Source organism: Sinohyriopsis cumingii, chromosome 5 (genome assembly GCF_028554795.1).
Source record: "Sinohyriopsis cumingii isolate HCF-2022 chromosome 5, ASM2855479v2, whole genome shotgun sequence".
In the NCBI taxonomy this organism is placed as follows: Eukaryota; Metazoa; Mollusca; class Bivalvia; order Unionida; family Unionidae; genus Sinohyriopsis; species Sinohyriopsis cumingii.
Genome location: NC_142965.1, coordinates 77,524,745 through 77,548,663, shown reverse-complemented (window position 1 = coordinate 77,548,663; position 23,919 = coordinate 77,524,745). Strand labels below are relative to the sequence as shown.

Genomic DNA, 23,919 nt, shown 5'->3' with positions numbered 1-23,919 from the left:
GCTTGTGGCGTAATTTGGTCCTAATAGGGAAAATGAATGGTGGATGATGGCCAAGAGAAAACTTGCCAGGAACTAAACAACTCCAGGAATGTGCCACCAATCCTAATAGCAAGTATAAGTCTGCAAGCTTTATGTCTTGACCTAAAGTAATCAATCCTTTATATATTTGTCATTTCGTTAGCGTGTCCGTTCGTCCAATACAGACTCACTAAGTTTACCCTACGTCCCTTATACTCATGACAATTGGTATTGAGATGCATAGGAAAAACAGTACACAAACCATATCAAGACTAAATAACTGTAACCTAACCTACTGTGACTTTTATTTTCAGCTTTTCTTTCGTTTAACTGAAGGAAATCTTTTTAAAAAAAAATACTGTGACCCAATTGTTCTGGTTCAGTAGCTTTTGTATTTGTAGAAAACATTTGTTATACCCTATTATTTACAATATTCCATCTCACCAATGAAAATTAATATGCAAATGATCTCAATGTGCGTCCTCCATTCATTTAAAAGTAGGTCACTGTGACCAAATTGTTACGGTTGAATCGTTTTTGTATTGTCAGCTTTTCATTCCTTATACCTTCAATATATTCAAGTAGATTTCACATACCGAAGTGAAGATTGGTATATAGATACATCTCAAGGCGCGTAATACACACATATATATATACCTGGTAACTACGACCTAAATTTCAAGCTTGAGCGACGTTTGTATTTTCTGTTGTTATTATTATGTTAGAACATATGCATCCTTATCCCTATCGCATCTGAATAACTCGAACTTTGTTGCAGTCCTACACTAATGAAACTGTGTATGTTGATGCACCCTAAGTAATATATTGCAACAGTATGTCCTTCCTCGCAATGTTAGAACATATATATCCTTATCCCTATCTCATCTTGATGATTCGAATTTTGTTCGGTCCTACACTAATGAAACTGTGTATGTTGATGCACCCTAAGTAATATATTGCAACAGTATGAACCTTCCTCGCAATGTTAGAACATCTGCATCCTTATCCCTATCTCATCTTGATGATTCGAACTTTGTTGCAGTCCTACACTAATGAAACTGTGTATGTTGATGCACCCTAAGTAATATATTGCAACAGTATGAACCTTCCTCGCAATGTTAGAACATCTGCATCCTTATCCCTATCTCATCTTGATGATTCGAACTTTGTTTCGGTCCTACACTAATGAAACTGTGTATGTTGATGCACCCTAAGTAACATATTACAACAGTGCGTCCTTCCTTGCAGTGGCTCATTTTTCATTATCCCAACCTTTAAAACGTCTTGGAACCAGTAAAGACATTTTTAGAAATGATTAATGAAAATGACTGGAAAATAATTTACAAAACAAACGCTAGGATTCATCTAAAAGGACTATATCAATAACATGTTTTTCAAGATGGCTGACATGGCGGTCATATTTAAGGTCAGATCGGTGTCATTTTCGTTTCGTATCAGCTAGACATTATAAGAAGTCATTGGTGAAAACCTAATGTCAATATGGATGTCGATCCGGAAGTTGATACGATAACATGATTTTCAAAATCTGGTGACCTTATTGGATTTATGAGTTGCACAATTTTCATTAGGACCGACTAGACTCTGGAATGAATATTTGTGCAAGCTTGAAGGTAATCCTCCGTGTAATGTAGAAAGAATAGCAATAACAAATGTGTACTAACGGACAGAATGATGACGGACAACAGACAATCCAATAAACTCTTCTGGTATGTGACCAGCGGAGTTAAACAAGAGCCCATTCAATAGATTGATGCTCAGGCCAACAAGAATTCCCAAGAATCCAAGATAAGACCCATTCTTGTTTTTAACTGCAGAGTGTTGAAACCATCTTTGCTAATCTAAGATTACCAATGTCGATATCACCATCCATTCAGGAGGTGAAGAAGTACTAATGTTGAATGATGGCCAGCTGTAGCGGACATATAGGATGTGTCATAAGCACCATTTTCATATAGGACCAAACTGAAACCAAAAGAGGTCTTTTGGTGAAAATTCAATCCAGGAGGAGTAGCTATAACAATGTTTCAAGATGGCGGCCATGTTTGAAGTCCGATTCATTTTCATTTAGTACCAACCAGACACCCTATGAAGTGTTTTAGTGAAAACCCCCATGTCAATTTTACTCCTCAGCACTTACTGACCTTTCAGGTGCTTAATATGCCATTAAATGACATGCGAACAATCAACCAACCAATCAAGCAATCTATCCATCTATCAATCAATCAAACCTGCTTTAATATAAAGTGTCCCTTAAAATTCATGGCTTCAGGTGCTTCAAATATCTTTTGAATGGTACTGAGGATAAAGAATAAGAACCAAATCTAGTTTTATTATTAACAAAGAAAAATTTCTTTAATTGGTTCCAACAAGTGCTATGTGATATCTAAACCTGGAATAAATGTTTATACATAGTGAGAAATTACTATAAAGCACAGCCTTCTGGATCAATAAGTACAAAAGTATACGGTACATACATGTACATACAAAAATAATATAAAACATTTACAGAAATATTTTATCTAAATAGGAATGTGCATAGATAGCATAATGAATTTAGAAAGTATTGGTGGAAAGATTATGGTCACTACACTTCCATATGTTTATGAAGGTGTGACAAAAAAAATCTACAAAAATGTATCACCTTGATCCATTTTGTCAGTATAAACCTGAGGTGGGCAAAATACACCCATGGTCCAGATCTGGCCTATGACCTGGATTTACCTGTTCTCAGTATAAGCTTGAGGTGGGCAAAATACACCCATGGTCCAGATCTGGCCTATGGCCTGGATTTATCTGTTCTCAGTATAAGCCAGAGGTGGGCAAAATACATCCATGGTCCAGATCTGGCCTATGACCTGGATTTATCTGTTCTCAGTATAAGCCAGAGGTGGGCAAAATACACCTGTGGTACAGATTCGGCCTATGACCTGGATTTATCTGTTCTCAGTATAAGCCAGAGGTGGGCAAAATACACCTGTGGGCCAGATCCAGCCCATGACCTGGTTTTATCCATTGTCAGTATAAACCCTGTATCTCATTTTCATAATTTTTCACACAAAACTTTACACTGTTGACAAGGATGCTTAAAAGCAATATGAGCAAGACAGTAATGTCGACTTATAAACTTTAGTTCAATAAGAATATTAACCAAAAATTCCAGCTGAAGGTGGCAGCTGATTTATATATATACTACTTTCATAAACATGAACACAAAACTTTTACCTTTTTAACGAGGACAATGCTGTCATCACTACCAGTGTGATAAAAGCACGACCATATCTCACCATGTGAGACAAAATGCATACAATCACCTTTAAGAATCGTGATTTATACATCACATCTCTTTCATATCTGAAAGTGTAAAGTATGGATCACACGTTTGGTTTACCTCTATTTTAATCAATTATGTTCTTGTTTCTAGTTGTTATTCCAAGTTTCGATGTAAAAGTGATGGAAGCAACAGAAAAGTAATCAAATACTAATTTTTGGGGAAACCAGTTTTTGTAAATTTAGTCACTTCTTAGGATAAATATCAAGATCCAATGAACAATGATCTTCCTCATTCCACAAATTTTGGCAACCACAAGAATGTCATTTTATGTAAAAACACAAAAATTGATACCCACCAAAAAAATAAATGAAATTGTAGTATATGATGCCTTTACAAGGAATCAAGTATTTACAGTGTCTCTATACAAAAAGGAATGTACAAAAGTCATTTCAAATGATTTTCAAAATATTAAACCCTCTAACAACTTTTTAAAGAAACTTGCACTCATCTGTAGCACCTATAAAAATGTGTACAAACATATACGATCTCAAGTTTACCATTTAGCAGCTGAGAGATGGTCTAGACAGGTTCATTCCATGGCTACCATTTTCATTACCATATTTACTCACGTATAAGTCATGTCCAACTGCAAAGTTCCAGACTGGCCATTGTAGAATGCAGGAGCATATCTTGATTTATGCAGTTTGTTAGAAGTAATCAGTTGAAGAAGCAGCACAGACCCTGATCTGCTAGTGCATTATGTGATGGCAGATCAGGGTCTATGTTGGATGAAGCTGGACTTGACTTACAAGCAAGTATACATGGTACCTATATCAGCATTAATACTTCAATTGAATTTTCAGACTATTTTTAATTTCATTTAATGTTGTCAATTTAATATATTCCTCAACAAAGATATTTATCCCCATAAACAAAGTATCATAACAACAGTGTCATTTTAAGACAAGCCAGTATATAACATTTCTTGGTATAACTTCATCAGGAGTCTCATTGGGTGAATATTATTTTTGACATTTCTATTCAATTATTTTAATTAATTTTATATTTGATTCTTATAACCCATCATAATATTGATTTTACATGAAATATACACCATCATAATGAGGTATTGCATAAAACCAATCATAATATTAATATGGCCTTGATTGTAAATACCAACTGTAAGGCAGCCTCACCTATAACATGGGCCCAGTATAAGGCAAACCTCACCTATAACATGGGCCCAGTATAAGGCAAACCTCAAATATATCATGGACTGAATCAGTATACTGATATCACAAATATAACACGGTACACTTTTAGTTTTTTGGCCAGCATCATAGTGTGGGACCACTGTAAAACTTAAGGTCACAAAAAAGGAAGATTCTGTATAAACAATGTTATATGTATTCTGTATCGGTATATTGTTTTTTTTAAAATACTAAAATAAAAGTGAATAAGTATTCGTTAAAATTTAAACTACATATTGAGACAATAAACTGTATGGCACAAAACCATAGTGTTGACATTTCTAGCTCTCTTTCTAAGGGATTTAGCTATAAGCTGTTAAACAAAGGACACTGCGTTTTTCATAGCATTTTCATTGCAAATGGTAAAATTGTCAAAACTTTTTAATACATTGAAAGTTAAAAAGTTATTAATGCCCTAAATCATCAAGCAGAATTGTTATCCTCCTTATAACACAAGAATGTTATCTTCATTACAATAAAAGAATGCTATCATCATTACAACAGAAGAATGTTATCTTAATTATAACACAAAATTGAAAACAACTGTTCAAAAAGTTTGATAAATGCGCTTCTTCATTGCACAAAGTCACAAGGAGAGATACAACAATAGAATCCAAATTTCTGACAGTATATCATGGATAACAATGGAATCCAAATTTCTGACAGTATATCATGGATAACAATGGAATCCAAATTTCTGACAGTATATCATGGATTTACTGCTGCAGCTTGTGATGTTCAAGCAATGAGAATGCTTGTTACATCGAAAAATGTCTAACTCAGTATAATTTTAGTGTATATTTTGAATGGAAATTATTTGTAAACTATGTTAAATTTTGTGCAGTGAACCTATGTTTTGAAACAGGTATGTGATGCTGGAGCTTTACACTGACATGACATTAAACTGTACTTGATAAAAGTTTTCAGATGAATATATACTCAAAGTTTTGAGTACTTGCTCAAAATGAAAAGTTAAATGGAAGCATGGCCTGATCTGGGACTTTTGCTGTGACCAATCAGTTTTTAATTTTTTGCTCCAAAAGTTTTGAGAATACGGGGTAGGCCCAAGTCTCAATAAATCATTGGTCTTTATCCAGTAAATTTTGAATCTCTTGTTCAGAAAAGTTTTGAGAATACAGGGTGGGTCAAGTCTCAATAAATCATTGGTCTTTATCCAGTAAATTTTGGATCTCTTGTTCAGAAAAGTTTTGAGAATACAGGGTGGGTCAAGTCTCAATAAATCATTGGTCTTTATCCAGTAAATTTTGGATCTCTTGTTCAGAAAAGTTTTGAGAATACGGGGTAAGTCAAGTCTCAATAAATCATTGGTCTTTATCCAGTAAATTTTGAATCTCTTGTTCAGAAAAGTTTTGAGAATACAGGGTGGGTCAAGTCTCAATAAATCATTGGTCTTTATCCAGTAAATTTTGGATCTCTTGTTCAGAAAAGTTTTGAGAATACGGGGTAAGTCAAGTCTCAATAAATCATTGGTCTTTATCCAGTAAATTTTGAATCTCTTGTTCAGAAAAGTTTTGAGAATACAGGGTGGGTTAAGTCTCAATAAATCATTGGTCTTTATCCAGTAAATTTTGAATCTCTTGTTCAGAAAAGTTTTGAGAATACAGGGTGGGTTAAGTCTCAATAAATCATTGGTCTTTATCCAGTAAATTTTGGATCTCTTGTTCAGAAAAGTTTTGAGAATACGGGGTAGGTCAAGTCTCAATAAATCATTGGTCTTTATCCAGTAAATTTTGAATCTCTTGTTCAGAAAAGTTTTGAGAATACAGGGTGGGTCAAGTCTCAATAAATCATTTGTCATTAATGTTTTAGAAGCTAAGCATGAGTTAAGCATTTACATACACTTGAGAGCCATCTAGTTGGTACTGATGCTGACAAAGTTTATGATTTATACAGCTCATAATTTCTGTATAATAGGTACTTTTTAAGCACAATGTTTACTTATTGTTATTGATTAGTGATGTCAGAGTCAAGATCAGTAGAGTGTGGGCTTGAATCCACCATCTGATGATCAGCCCAGGTCAGTTAATGTGATATCTCCATGGGCAAAGCATTTACTCCGACTGCCTACTTGTGTTGCTATGCTGTAAAACACCAAAGAGCAAACTGATAAGTATTTTGAAATGTTCCAGTCTGGTTCTTCTATAAAACAATAAACTTGTACACACTCACATGCATTTCATACAATTTTACTTAATCCCTAGAAAAAATATACAAAACTGTCAAACAACAGATCATCCATTTTACAAATACTATGTAAAAAAAATCAATGTAGTAATACATGATATGGCATTGTAATAGCCTACCCTAACTGTCATGAAACTATATTATTGATATTTACGGTTCTACAAAAAAATAGACAAAGGAAAGCAATTATTACTTGTTTTTATTTCCTACTCATTATCAGTAATTACAATATTATAACAGATATGTAAAAGTTCAAAATTGTATTTACCAATATGGAAATGAGGCATATTTTGATTTTCTGTTATATGTATAAAATTTCCTACTTCAAAATATAGTCAAAAGTTTTTTCAAGACCTTTTTATTCAACTCAATTTTAATGATTTTTTTTTATGGGTCACAGAATGCTTCCTTATCAGTGTGAAATTGTTCGATAATGACCATTTCACATTTATTTGCAATACTTTGTAACATAAGATACATGTATGCTAAGTACAAAATACAGTAGCATGTACATTATACTAGTATAAGATACATGTATGTTAGTACATAATACAGTAGTAGATACATTATACTAGTATAAGATACATGTATGCTAGTACAAAATACAGTAGTAGATACATTATACTAGTATAAGATACATGTATGCTAGTACAAAATACAGTAGTATGTACATTATACTAGTATAAGATACATGTGTGCTAAGTACAAAATACAACAGTATATATACATAATACTAGTATAAGAGACATGTATGCTAAGTACAAAAAACAGTAGTATGTACATTATACTAGTATAAGATATGTGTATGCTAAGTACAAAAACAGTAGTATGTGCATTATACTAGTATAAGATATGTGTATGCTAAGTACAAAATACAGCAGCATGCACATTATACTAGTATAAGATACATGTGTGCTAAGTACAAAATACAATAGTATATATACATAATACTAGTATAAGAGACATGTATGCTAAGTACAAAAAACAGTAGTATGTACATTATACTAGTATAAGATATGTGTATGCTAAGTACAAAATACAGTAGTAGATACATTATACTAGTATAAGATACATGTATGCTAAGTACAAAATACAGTAGTATTTACACTGTACCAGTATGTGGTTCTATAGATGTATATTTTAGTGCTTAAAATTTGAATACAAGATAATAAACTGAACAGCCATAAAAATAATCCCACAAATATATAAATACATAACACACTGTATTGTTCTGTATCATAAAGTCTGTAAAATGTTTTAGAAAATAATTTCAGACTTTTTATCCAGTTTAATTGAAATCGGAATCACTCTCTGCCTGCTCTCTTCATTTATATAATTAAGAATAAACAATTTCAAATACATTTAATATAGGTTTCAATATTGTATCAAGTTGAATATGAATTATTTATCTTCAAGGATTACTCAAGTGAAATACATTTCTCTTTATCTAAAAAGAACTCGTCATACATGTGACGAAAACATATATGTTCATTTCAAAGTTAACAATGTTTTCTTTATAATCTTTCTACATGAAACAATGAAAGATTCTTGACTTTTCATGGAATATGTGATGAGAAGCCCTGATTTCAATAGCTGCATTTGAAAAAATGTTACAATACAGTATGTATAGAGGTAACAATATGATATCTATCCAAGTAGTGGGAGGGGAGATTTTCCATCAATTTATAAAAAGTGGGGGGGGGGGAACGGTGGCACCCAAACCATAAGCTATCTTGATCTTACTGGAAGGTGAGCTAATAATGATGTTCATTAACATTGTTGACAATTTTGGTCTCTCAATATACCTTTACCACCAGCCAAGTAGAAATATTTGTATGAAATAAATATGGACTGTTTGAGAATGTTTTAACTGTTCAATCACATACACAAACAGTATAAAGAAAGCTAATCTGTGCCAGATCTGTTAACATGGCTCACCATTCAATCAAGTGATGTTAACGGTCACTGAAGATTAAATCAGTCTGCAGATGAAGTCCTTAGTGTGAGGATAAAAGCTTCAGGTTAGCTTTCTCTATACTGTTTGTGTATGTGACTAAACAGTTAAAACAATGTCTGGTTTAGGTCACATTTAAATTCACATTTAATGTATGAGTACTTGTATCCCAGTCTATCAATGGCCTGATCATAAATACCAACTTGGTAATACCAAATGTATGGGTCACAGTATTATCTTCTACAACAGACAATTGGTGGCAAGGGAGATAACTTTACACAGCCAGTTGTATCTACCATGTATTCAATTTTCTTCATGGTTATAAATTTTAGTGCATTTTGTAGCTCTTGAAAAAGCACAAATTTAAAAACCCAATGAACTGTGAGCCTTAAGTGGAGACAATAGTCCCCGACCTCTTAAATCCATGTACAGTAAAACCTGTCATGCAAGACCATTGCAATGAGAGACTACCTGTCAAGAGGCCATGTTCCTAAGGTACATAGCAACTGATTATACAGTGTTATTACCTTATTGGGAGACCACCTGTCTTGAAAGATGATATTATTCTATTAAAGCAACAATACAAATGTCACATTCTAGTAAAAACATAAAACGTTATTCTAATGAAAATAGATGAATTCTCATCTGTTGTTCTCGTTGTATCAGCATCATCAACTGAGGAAGTTACTTTACCCTTTGAAGAATTACAATAAACAAGACCTCTTACAGGTAAATCTATATTTTAAATCATGGCAGGTCTTTGGGAACAAGAAATAGATACTATAAATTCCAAAGAAATGTTCTTTCATTGTAACCACCCTCTCCACTTTTGGGAACATGCTAAACAAACCACTAACAAGGCACATAAATCCCCCTATGGTGGAAAATCTAAAAGCCACAAGTACTGTTGTAAAGGGAGTATGTCATGACCGTCTTCTATGTTAGGCTGAAGGCTTGCCAGGACAAGTCCATCAGGAAGTTACAAGTGCATGCGTATTTAATATATGCATTGTATTCAATCATTCAACATCCTTTTTTCCATCTAAGACTTTTAAGATAAATAGTGCTTCCCCTAAAATATGGAGATTTTTTTTTTAAAAAATTGACAAAATATAGGGAAATATTGACAAACCACAAATGTATATGGTTTTTCAAAAGATTTATATATAAAAGCATGAATGGCTGGAAGAGCTCGTAATGTTGCAGCTCTGTTGCTTGCCGCACCCTATTTCATAATCACAAATTTTCTTTACACTGAGATTCTCTATATCTTTCTTACTGTTTGGTTGATAAAAAGGATTTTTTTCCCACTGACCATTCAGAAAAAGTGATGACAGTACATGAAGGAAATATAAGCATTTCCTCAGATTTGAAGAGTTCGGCTCTTTTCTTTTTTACAACACAGAAAAAACCTCTTGGTGTACAATTGTTCAACTACAAAAATATTTTTCATCCTTTCTACTATAATTATCTCTGTGTAAAATACCAATGTTGTCAGACAAACAAAAAACAAGTTACTGTCAAATTTCAATTCATGGCAAATATTTGAGAAATTTCGTGAAACTGGCATCCCAGACTCATAGTTTATGAAAACTTAGTTACAAACCTCAGTTTTTGTATCCCTGTGGCCATTACATTTGAATTTCTTAAATGCTACACAGATCATAAAATGTGATTACGTGTTGAGCTATACTCTTGTAATTGATACTATGTGACCTACAGTGTAAGTGACATGGCAGACAAGAAATTGATTGTTAAAACAATAACTATTGCTATATTTTGCTGTACCTGCATTTTCCTTCCAATAACAATTTAAGGACAATATTAACCTTACAAACAATAATGTACTCCTTGGCATGATGTAGCTACCAATGAGTTAAAACAGCTGTTACCCCCCCCCCCCAATGATTGTCAATTAAAATCATGAGAATAGAAATGATACATTTACACATGTAAACAAGATTATTTTCACTTAGTCCTGTAAACATGTACAAAAGCTGCCTTCTATATACAGTGTAAATGGTAAAAAATACACGACACACTGCCATAACTTCTTATCCCAGTCTGATTGACTGACTGCACATATAAAAATGATCTCCAGTTCAGAACTGTTTTAAAATTGTTGATGCAAGCGCTTAACAGAAAGCTAAATGTATGTGACATGTACTGTACTGAGATTTCCTATGGTGGTAGTAGCACCACTGTAAAAACCAACCACTTAAAACATATACACAAACCTCTTAAAGGCAAGCATGCAGTCTCTGGCAAAAAAAGTACTCACTCAACAGTCACTTACCAAACTTAAGTCACCAGAGGTATCTACAATAGCCAGGGAGTAATAATAAACTAGCCATCATGTGTGTACATGATCTCTGATCACTCAGTATACCAGTAGTTGCAGGGGAGGGATTCAAAGGTTTTTGTGACATTTAAAACCATTAGACAAAATTTCAGGAAAACAACAATTTCCAAATCTATTTCTGTCTGCAATAACCCTTTATATCAGGAAGCAACTTTGAGATGACCCCCACTGTCTGGAGCAAGTTCGATGCTGCTAAGTATATTGGTGAGGCAAAAAAAGTTATGCCACATGTATTCATTTTGCATATATATTAAGATCTTTATATCCAATCTGTTGATGAATGCTGAAAGAAAATTGAGAAAACGTTTGCAAGTATTCACTTGAAAGTTCTTGGTAAATGAATCTGCAGATTTCTGCATTTTGTTTAGGAGGAAATATTGTGGTGGGAATTACCTTTTGGTGGGAAGTTTAAGTTTGTGGTGGGAAGTTTAAGTTAGATTCTCACCCTGATCTTGACAACATTAATTTTATTTATGGAATTAGTAAATTATAACAGCAATGAGTCAGTCAATATACTTTTTATGCCTCAAATACAAGTGAAAGCTTAGGTAAACATGCAATAATCCTACCAAGTAATATTAATTATTTTTTAACATAAGAAAACTTTACTTTCCTATCAATATCCATGATGAAAACAACTCACATTTGTCAACATCAAAATACCAAAAGAGCTAAATTCAGAAATGTTGGTTTTTGTGGGTTTAATGTCATTTTTCATCACATGAAAGGCTACGCATGGCAGCCAGTATAACTGGTGGAGGAAGAATCGGGGAAAACCCTGTAAGAATCACCGATCCATGGAAAGCAACTGGCACACTTTCTCACACTGGCTGCACCTGAGATTTGAACCCACATGGATGGAGATGAGATGGCTGTAATCATTAAAGGCAAGCACTTTAATCCACTTGACCACCTGAGGCCCCAAATACAGAAAGTGCATTTTTGTTAGAAAGTAATGGAGGGCAGATTGCATCCCATAGGCTTTGTGGGGATAAAACCTCTCCAAACCATGAATATGCAAAGTAGCTTGTGAACATTGATCAAAAGGCATGATTACAGATAAGTTTCAATTAGTTACAGTAAGAAGTCATTTTGAAATTGTTTCTTATATGAAAAAAAGACAACAGTCACTAAACAAACTGAGAGATTGATAAAATGGACGTGATAAACTTTTATTCCTAATACCATTTAATTAAATCTTGAAATACATCCTCAAACGTGTCATGACACATTAAGATGGTTGGTCTCTCGTCAGTTACATTGTTGATTCTAAATCTAAACTATACAAAAAGAATATCAGCAGATCTATTGTAAATCAATAAAAAAGAATTCTAAGTTCCATAAATTAAAAAAATTCATGGAATAATTATTTCAATTTATGCATGACATTTGGAAATTTTTAATTTCATTTTAATATTTCAACTGAATATATCACTCTACTTAATAAAATGGTATTAGACCTATTCTTCATTACCATTCATGTCCAAGAGAGAGACACTGAGAGAAAGAAGGGGAAAGTGTATAAAGACAGATGCTTATGCATGATCCATGTTCATTCTGCTAAACAACCCACAGATTCTGGTGTTGGCATGAAGTCTGAATTTTAATAATAATAATACACAACAATAATATTCACACCCCATGTTGACACTACATTCCTCTTTATCAATTGCTTGTTATAGCAGAAGTACTGATTGGCTAATTATTCAGCTTCCATGAAACTATTGGTGCAAAACAAAGGGTGATACTCAGAACTATAAACAAAAGTGGGTGATACACAGGACTATAAATAGTAGCAGGTGATACTCTGGACTATAAATAGTAGCAGGTGATACTCCGGACTATAAATGGTAGTGGGTGAAACAAAGGGCTATAAATGGATGGGGAAATCTGTATAAAGATGGTATGATCTATGTAACGAAGGCTTCAGTTATCTTTAACAGTCTCTGTTCTAAAAAACTAATTACAATGAAATTGTCCTACATGCCGTGAGATCATCATGTCCACCAATTTTTACAACTCAGACTTCACTGACATAACAGAATTCTGTTTTGATATATATGCGTCTCATTTGGAAATAACATTTATACACAAGATGTCAAAAGACTAGACACAATGACTAAGAACATTCTCATTTCATTAGATAAAAATTGTAAACTTAATAGTTAACTGGCCGACTTTGAGAAACAAAAATTGCAGTTGATTGTCCCACTCTCTACCTTTGAGTTTTCAGACAGATCTGTCTGTAATTATTTTCTTTATCACTAAATTTTTCAAGGTAAAAAATGAAAATGATCCATTGAAGTCTGAAAACTTAGGGTTAAGAGGTTAGGAACAGAATGTTTGTCAGAAAATCAAACTGAATGTGTTTTAAGACTGTTCTTCTTGGATGTATTTTTCCTCTAGTAAACACTAGAATGTCAGTGTGTACCTTTTACTCCTTAAAAGCCTTTCACAAAGTTACTAACTATCTTGATTTTACAGCTGCCATTTAAATAAAAGTTTCCTGAAGGCACTAACACTTTACTGACCAAGTTACTACAATGAATTTACAGTTGTATATAAAAAGAAAAAGAAAAACACTGAAAGTATTTACTAAAAAATTCATTTATAGTTTATTCCATTACTTTTTTAAAGTAATGTGCTTACAAAACAGTGCAATGAATACAACATTTTAGTGTATGTGTTAGCTTCAGTTAAGAATGCAAGAAAATATACTTAACATGGAGTGGAATACAACGTTTTATTATTCGGTATTCTATGAGATGCAAGGATAAATTCAGAAATTTAACAACTGTTAATTTTTTTCTTTCAATGATCAGGTATCATAAATATTCTGAAAACCATATAAACATAACAAACGACAATGAAGTATCTGCTGTGATATTTTTTTCTAAATTCTTTGAGAATATCAAATTGAACTGTTGGGTAAAATAACTCCTTACACAGTACAGTATATTTAGCATGTTTTAACAATGAGTTATAATATAAGAGAATACAATTATACTGGGCCCTGCTTACTGCTTATCTATAGGTACATTGAATGTTTCAAGTCTGTACATCAGCATGTGACTTGTTTTTTTTAGTGCAATGACTACCTTTTGTAAGTCAAAGAGATCTTGAGTCAAGATCCGCACAAAAAATTACTTTCAAAATCATTTTATATAACTTTACTATATCATGATACACATATACAACCGCATGCCACTCTGGTTCACATAGTTACGACCTAAATTTCAATATTCAACAGACAGTGTACTTCTGACATCATTTTTATCTGTACCAAATCAGCATATACATGTACATATATTTAATTAAAATAAGCTCAAGAAAAACTGGTATTAGTAAATCCTGCAAATATAAACAATCTGCCAACTGATCAGTGACTTATCTCTGTCTTAATTTCTAGTTACACATAAAGACTGAACAGCTTACAATCAGTGTCCTGTTGACTGCTTGGCTGCGACTATTAAAGGTTTCAAAGTTGTCAGTGGCATTGCCTTAAGCAAGAATGGATGCTGCAGAAGATCTGCTGCTGCTGCTCTGGTATTTACATCCACCTCCAAGCATTTATTCAAAAGATCTTGCAGCTCTGGTGATAGCTTGTTGAAATTTTTAATCTCTGGTTTTCCTTTCGTGGCAATCTTGTATATTGCTTTTAGGGGTGTCTCATTCAGGTATGGAGGTTCTCCTTCAAGCATCTCAATGATCATGATTCCAAGACTCCAAATGTCTACCTTCTTACCATACTGCTTCCTGACAAAGAAAATGTTAAAACACACATAAATACATCCAAGGGCTGTACTTTATTTACTGTAGAAAAAAAGTTTCTATGAGGTTTTCACAAAAGGAAAGGGTACAAATCTTAAGACATCAGCTGCAAAAAGTGGCACTGATTTGTAATGGATTCTCCATGAAGTATATTTTTATCTATTTTTAGTTTTCCTTAAAAAAAATTGTTCATACCTGATCAAAACGACTGATTTATCTCCTGGTTTGGATTAATGATAATCACTTTCAGTCGTTGTGTAAAAATTCAGGAATGTGTTACAGTTAGAAAGTATTAATGATAGAAGTAACAAAGACTACACACAGCAGCAAAGGTTAACAAAATAAAGGGAATATATGTTCTAATGTACTGTATATACTCACATGAGTCCAACTGCAAATTGCACAGACCAAATTCTGCCATTACATAATGTGACAGTAGATCTATGTCTATACAATTTGTTACAAGTAGTCATTAGAACCAACAACATAAACCCTGATCTGCCAGCAAAGTATGCAACAGAAAATCAAAATCTATATTGTTTGCACCTGGACTTGACCTATAAGTAAGTATATATGGTACATCAAACTGAGAATATTCTGAAAAGGTAACTCAAGCAAACGAGACTTTGTAACTAATTTATTGAATCTTTCGTGGTTGTGATTCTAATCGTGAAAACTTTGTACGTACTGAATGAAATCCGCGGCCGCCATTTTGGACAGTGGAGATTATGACCCAGTTACTTTAAAAAGCAGATATCGACCAGTGCATGACTAGCAACCACGTGATCTGACGTAATTGTCATTCGCAGAAATGAATGTAGTATCTAACAGGGGGTTCTCCCCAAAGGTGGCTCTACAAAAACCAGCTCAAAATGGCTGATGTTTACAGCAGGCGTCAAAAGGCCCTTCCATGTGAATCTTGTAGAGGCATCAAAAGCCGCTTCCATGCGAATGGAGTAGAGGCGTCCAAAGATGCTTACATGAGGTAAAGGGTTAAAAAATAGAAGTCCTAGTAAAAAAAGGTCCTAATGAAACTGAGTTCAAATCCTGATGAAATCCAAAATGGAAGGCAATGACATATGCTGTGGTCAGCGTCAGCATCATACTGATGTTTCAAGAGTTCTCTGTTGAATCACAGAAAATAATATTTCAGTGTTTGAATTCAGTGTAATTTTGATAAACTGTCCTTGTCCAAGAATTAATTTAGAGCGCAAATATTTCTAGGAAAAAATAATCTCTTGGAATCCAAATAATTTGAATCAAACAAAAAAGTTAGCCCAAAAACTGGTCAAAACATAAAACACCTGGACATCTCCAGTGTTAAGGCAAATAATGACTATTCCTTTTCAAAACATCAATAATAAATCTAGCTATGATGCAAAACAGATTCCCAGATGTGGGTCAATCCTCTGGAAAAACCAGAGTTTGTAACAACTGCTTCATGTTATTTGTCATGTACCCCAAGTAAGGCGTCAATTCCACCTTATGAGTCTTACTCTGAGAAAGAATTTATATTTTTTTTAAAAGTTCTTTACTACAACTCTCACGGATTTCTGAATCAAGGTCAGGAACTAGGTCAGCATAGATACAAAGTTTCTATTATTAGTTGCTTACAAAAGAGAAGTCAAACAGAACTGAACTGAATTTCTTGACAATGTCAAATCAGGTAAATAAAGTTACATTACAATAGCATGTAACTGAATATAAAAAAATTTAAAACTAACAAACAAACAATTAAATTAAATCAAATATAAATTAAATAAAATACACATAACAGTATGCAAAACAAATACTGGGATTTTCACATTCCCCTAGCTGACATAGTGGTACATGTACCTAATACTGTTTAAATACCAACAAACAATAATGAGAACTTAACAGGTGTCAGTCGCATACCTCAAGTGAACTGAAAGTTTTTACCAATGGCAACTGTTGGAGCAAGAATTTAGAAGGTGTAACATGCTGCAGATCCTTAAATTTGTGAACTTTTTGCATTACACCAATAAAGCAGTTGTTCATATAACTCTGAACATTTTAGAAAACTCAATAAATTAACAGGTCATATGCAAGAATGGATTTTAATGTCTCAACTAACTGGGGTAAAAATAACCAAATCAAGGCATTTAGGACTGAGTTTCCTACTACTGTGAATGACTGGAGGGGTTTAATACCATTTTCAGCATATGAAAGACTATGTATGGCAGCCACAATATTTGGTGGAGGAGAAACTCAGGAAGAACAACCAACCCACTGGAAGCAACTGGAAGCTTTCTCATATACTCATGTTGGTTGAGCCAAGACACGAACTCACATGGACAGATGTGAGATGTCTCTCCCTGGCTCCTGTTTCATCTGGTTAATAACATCCAGCAAAGAAAAAGAAACTGTATTGTAAATTATCTCCACAAATACTTACCTGATCACAATAATATTAATGTTGGAAAATAAACTCAACTACCTCCCAAATACAGCTCTGCCAAAAAGATGAAAAATATCTTTCCATTGATATATCAATTAAACAATGAAAGTAGCATCTAAGAAATTCTTCCAAGATACCTTTATCATTATCTTTCCTTGCCACCAATATGTGCCAATCTGCATAGGAGATGTTATTCAGTTTAAGCTCGAGTTAAACATGAACGAGGAAGTTCACATTTACAAGAATGAGTGGGAAGTCTGCACAGTAATCTGATCGTGTAATTATTCTGTGAAATGTAATTTACTACAAATATTTTTTTCTCTCCGTCAAATATGCTGCCTCGAAAAGTATCACTAAAAGAATAAGTAATATGAGAAGAGATGTGAGCATACAACCTTCAACACAGTTAGGATGCAATGGAAACATGACTCTAGTCTCTCTCTATATATAGGATAAAACATCTTCCCTAACATAATGCAGCCACTGGACACAACAGAAGAAGTTCTCTTTGGTGACTAGATCCTAAAGAAAGAAGCTTGAGAAGGTTGATTCTGCATGCTGCCTATGTGTTTCTATGACATCTCAAATTTTAAACAATCAAACATGAGGCTCAATGAGATCACTCACATCTTATGCACTGAAATTTTCATGCGGCATATCTGGTTTCGTAAAATGCCGGAGTATATGGAGCAAAGTACCCACTTGAGCCAAGAAATTAAAAGTTTGGTGTCTCCAAGTAATTTCAGTGGAGAAGCAATAACAAACTTGTACTAACAGATGGATGGACTATGGACAAAAGACCATCCCACAAGCTCTTGTGGTCTCTGACCAGTGTTGCAAAAAAGACTAAAGTCTAAATCAAAGCAGTGTCTGCAGGACAAACATTCAAACCTGCAAGTATATATGACACTATGTACAATTAAATGGTCAGAGAAAAAGCCCAGGAAAGTTGTTTTTGTTCTTGTTTTGGGTTTAACGCCATTTCTCAGTGCAAGAAAGGCCATATATTGCGGCCAGTATAACTATAAAAGACACAACCCAGGAAAACTCCCACAAGAACCACTGACCCACAGGAACACATAAAAGGAAAAAAAAATGCACAATTATTGATGAAACAAACAATAAGGCCAGAACCTGTATGTCAAGACCATTATCAAAGCACTGCTGTGATCCCAAGATCAGAAGGTCAAGCAAGCAGATCACCAAATTAATTATCTTAACTTCATAATGATTTGTTCCAAGTATGAGAGAATTCCATCTCAGGGCTCAGGAAATAAAAGCAAATGAAATAACTTGAACTCAATCCTTCATGTAAATATTCTATGACAATGAATTTGACCCAAGGCCATAGTGTCAAGCATGCATGTCACTAAATGAATTGTCTTAGCTGTATAATAATTCATTCCAAGTATACCTCTCCCAAAATAACTCGTGGATGATGGGGTCTATCAACAGACTCAAACTGTTGTATGCAAGCAACTTTTGTTGGTACATTGGAATTATATTATTCATTGTTCTACACAAATATTCATCTAATGGATTTTAATACTTAAGGATATCTGTCAGAAAAGTTGGCTAAATATCAATAAATTGATAAGGGATTTTTAGTATACAACAACTTGACATACAGTTGCACAATTGATTGGGTCAGGTGAAGTTGGAGTTATTTCCCTCTAAAGGCCAGAACACATTTTGATTGTTTGCAAACAGAAAAAAAACTAAAGCAACACAGCCAGAATTACACTCATTAGCTACCAGAGCCAAATCCATCAATATGTTTGTGTTAGTAAACATCTCAAGACAGTTATTATAATTGTAACCATTTACTTTTTAATCAATGCCACATACTGTGGAATGACTGACTACAACCACACATCACTTTCACTAATACAATCAATCTGTATATAGCAGTTGTACAGTCCTGGAGCACTACATTCTGACTGGAAGAGAAACAAGAGTCCCTCAAATGGACTGACACTCTACTGGGCAAAAAGAATTACCAGGAATTCAAAATAAGACTGTTTCTTCCTCTTAACTGTTGAGTGTTGAAACAACCTCTGCTGCTATTGTTCAGAGATAACAAGATTTTGAAATTAGCTGATGTGGTACATATACTGGATGTCAGCTTGGTACCACGTACATTTAGGGCAAACAGAAGTCTGTTGGTAAAAACCCCATCACATAATGATCATCCATTTAGAAGGAGTGGTGACAACAAACATTTTTTGACAGTCATCACGGCAATCACAATGAATGTATTCATTTAAGATTTGTGACAACCTCATGTCATCATAATCATCCATTCAAGGGAAGTAATTACAATAAGATTTTTAAGTTAGTCTTGGCAGACATACTGAATGTATGATTGGCATTATTATTTTAAAGTACAAGCTAGTTATAATAAGAAGTCTATTGGTGAAAAGCACATGTTGATATAGCCATCCATTTACAGAGTGTAGAGATAACAATATTTTCAAAATATGACTTTCCATTCTGAATGAGTACCAATAATAAGGTTTTCATGATGGCTGCTGTGATGGCTTTAGTGAACGTCAAACTGGCATAATTTTCAGTTAAGACCAAGTGGACATCATAAGAAGTCTTCTGGTGAAAATCTCACATCAATAAGACTTTCTGTTCAAGTAGAGTTGTGATGAAAAGAATAATAAGATGGCTGCCATGGTGGATGTCAGAGCAGTATCATTTTTTTACTTAGGACCAGCAAGACATCTGAAGAAGTCTTTTAGTCAAAATGACATCCTGATACAACCATCCATTCAAGAGGACTAGCAATAACAAGATTTTCATGATGGATGCAGAGACAGCCATACTGGACACCAGATGAGAATGATTTTCATGTAGGAATAACTAGACGTCAAACAAAGTCCTTTAACGAAAACCCATTGTTGATATGACCATTCATTCAGGAGGAATAGTTATAATATTTTCAAGATGGCCATGGCAGCCATAGTGGATGTCCAAACAGCACCATTTTCTTTTAGGACAAACTAGTGTGTGTCTATGTGTGTGTGTGTGGTTTCCAAGCAATTAGGAGTTGTAGTGATAACAAACTTGTGCTAACAGATAGATCATGAACAAAGACCATCCATTAAATTCTTCAGATCTATGATGACTGCTCCTGTGGCCTAGTGCTCAGAGCCTCCACCTGGGATGTGGGAGGTTGTGGGTTCAATCCCCGGTCAAGTCATATCAAAGACTTATAAAAATGGTACTAACAGCATTAAGAGGTCAGTGCTATGACTGGTCGACCTGGTGTCAGGATAATGTGGGTGGGACATCATGCTACATGTCTGCAGCATGATGCCCCAGCGCTAAACATCACTATAAACTGCCACACACACACACACTCACACACAGACACACAGATCGATGACCAGTAGAGCTAAAAATCAACAAAAAAGAATGAATAAGCACACATTTTGCATTTCATCAAAACTTTCAAGCTATTTTGTATTGCATCACTAAAATTTATGGAGAATAATCCATTGCTTAGCCAAATGCAAAACTCTGCTGTTGTTTACTGTGAGTGAAATCAGGCTGACCCTACATATGGATATTACTGTGTTGTCAGCATTATTTATGTATTATAACCAGTTCAGACAATCTTAGAGACCATTTAGTTTTCAATAGAGGTCAAAATAAGTAGTTTAGATATGAAGCAAGCACCACTGATACTTTTCCTGTTTAAACTGATGAGTGCATATCACTTTTATTATGATTCACTCTGAAACCAAATTAAATAATTTTTTAAATGAGTATATCACTTGACAGAACTCTTTAAATAGTATGTATTTCTTACAGTGTTACAATCAGAAAGCATTCCAACATTTTCTTTTGTTGATATTTTGTGGAATATTGTGTACATGTATTTATGTTACTAAATACTGCTTTGTTATTAAAATGTGTAAATTTGATATATCTAAAATTTCTGCACATTAACCACCCTTCTCATTTAAAAAAAAATATATGATACACAGAACTTTCAGTTACCAATTTTAATCACAGTTTTTTAATGCTGAGCAAACTGCATACTATTTTTGACATCTTCTGTATAACAAATTGGGATCCACACTTGCCTCTGCATTACAAGTTGGTTCATGAGTTATCACGGCATGCTAAAATGATGGAGAGGTGTATGAAGAAAATCCTTCATGTGCTTAAGAAAGCTAACAAAGAAATTTCAACCAAACTCTTAAGACAAGTTTTCTATGACTAGGATATTAACTACATTACAAATGGGTTGAGTAAGTGTGTCTTGGAATGAACTATACTTTGATTCATAATGATTACACTGGTCAACAGTGAAATCATTACTGACTTGAAAAGGCCCTAATCTGTAGTATTTTGGTGTGCCAAACACGAATATAACCGTGAAAAATTTGTATTGGCTCTCGTTTTGAAGATATTCATATACCTCATTTTCTATGTTTCACTGTGTAAATTTCTCCAGTAGGACTGCAGCAACATCCGGAATAATGATGTAACATTGCATAATACCATCATGCTCACATCATCCACAGTTGATTGCATCATTTTCTGATGCAATGCAATACTAATGCCATGCGGCTGCTGAAGTAAGTTGACGTCAGCAGTGTACTATACATGTGTAGGCCTATTATACTAATGCCAGGCGGCTGCTGAAGCTGACGTAAGCAGTGTACTATATAAAGCCCAATCAGATAGGTTCAGCATTTAAAATATTTTAGACGTTGTGAGAGACAGTTCAAGCTACTGTTACATAAAACTTATTATTTTATCCATTTACGTACAATAAAGAACAGTAATGCCTCGAAAGTGTGTTAATACCGCGGACAATTTTTGCTATATTTGTGGGGAAGTGACGTTTGCCAACCAGAAGAAAAGTATCAATTCTCAAGTGAAGAAGGCATATCATCTTTACTTCGGATGCAAGGTTGGTGACCAAGACAAGCCTTGGGCTCCGCATATATGCTGTGCTACATGTACAACACAGCTTTCACAGTGGTTGAATTGCAAAAGGTCATCAATGCCGTTTGCAGTCCCAATGGTGTGGAGAGAGCCAAGCAACCACCTAAATGACTGTTACTTCTGCTTGGTTCCTCCTCTTTCCGGCGGAATAACGAAGCGAAAGAAGTCGAGAATAGTCTACCCAAACATTCCGTCTGCATTGAGACCAGTTCCACATGGTGAGGGACTTCCTATTCCAGAACCTCCAGCAGAATATTCTCTTGATTCATCTGACGAAGACAAAGGTGAGTCGACCTGTTCTTCTCCTGGTCCATCAGCATGCAGTGATCCAGATTTTCACTGTGGTGCATCATCAACCCCACACAGAATAACACAGGAAGAACTAAATGACCTGATTCGTGATTTGGACTTATCAAAGAACAAGGCAGAATTGCTAGGATCAAGACTCCAACAATGGAATCTTCTAGAAGAAGATGTCACAATTACTGCATATCGAAAGTGCCACCAGCAATTGGAGCCTTTCTTCAGAAAGGAAAGTAATCTGATATTCTGTTCCGATATTGAGGGCCTCATGAATGCTTTAAAAATCACTCATGACCCACAAGAATGGAGACTATTTGTGGACTCTTCGAAACTGAGTCTCAAGGCTGTGCTTTTGCACAATGGAAACATTCTTCCATCTATTCCAGTAGCGTATGCTGTCCACATGAAAGAGACATACGATAACTTAAGGCAGCTACTGAATTCCATTGAGTATAACAAGTACAGCTGGCACCTCTGTGGTGATTTGAAGGTAGTTGCCCTTTTAATGGGACTGCAGCAAGGATATACAAAATACATGTGTTTCTTATGCGAGTGGGATAGCCGAGCAAGGGAAATGCACTACATGAGGAAGGAATGGACTCACAGGCAGAATGTAGCCATTGGAGAGAAGAATATCCAACACCCAGCTCTGGTTGAGGCTCAGAAAATCTTGCTACCACCCCTTCACATCAAACTAGGTTTGATGAAGAACTTCGTGAAAGCCATTGACCGGACTTTGCCAGCATTCCGATACCTGCATGAAAAATTCCCTCGACTCAGCGAAGCAAAGATTAAAGAGGGAGTTTTTGTGGGTCCTCAGATTCGAGAGCTTTTCAAAGATGACCGGTTCAACAACTTGCTGGAAGGTGACGCGAAACAAGCATGGAATGCTTTTCGCCTAGTTTCTACAAACTTCCTCGGAAATGTTAGGGCAGAAAACTATAAGGAACTAGTAGAAGACATGTTGATGAAGTATAAGAAACTTGGCTGCAATATGTCTCTAAAGATTCACTTCCTTCATTCCCATTTGGATTTCTTTCCTAGCAACTGTGGTATTGTTAGTGATGAACACGGCGAACGTTTTCATCAAGATATCGCAACAATGGAACAAAGATACCAGGGAAAATGGTCCACTACAATGCTGGCTGACTACTGCTGGACACTCCTCAGAGATGCTCCCGAACAGCTGTACAAGAGACAGGCGAAGAAATCTAAGATGTAGTCAATGACTTGATTTTTTATAGGTAGGCTATTACAGTTGACCTTTTACTATTGGAATGCATTTCGTTATGTAAACATTAATTTCTTGCAGATTACAAAAAAACTAGAGCCAATTTTGCAATTTGACTGTCATATTCGTGTTCAGCACATAAAAAT

General features: G+C 34.6%; 1 protein-coding gene across 4 annotated transcripts in view; it reads right to left on the bottom strand.

Annotated features, from left to right (window-relative positions):
- Window positions 1–2,364: 2,364 nt before the first annotated feature.
- Window positions 2,365–23,919, bottom strand: part of LOC149799529 (serine/threonine-protein kinase PAK 3-like) — an 83,030-nt gene continuing 61,475 nt past the window's right edge. For 2 of the 4 annotated variants that reach the window (XM_089958876.1, XM_089958875.1), the window contains exon 7: window positions 2,365–14,837. In XM_089958876.1, coding sequence (XP_089815002.1) covers window positions 14,519–14,837 — 319 coding nt within the window. In that variant the 3' untranslated portion in view covers window positions 2,365–14,518. The remainder of the gene's footprint in view (window positions 14,838–23,919) is intronic. The other 2 variants (XM_089958873.1, XM_089958874.1) reach the window with 2 other exon arrangements.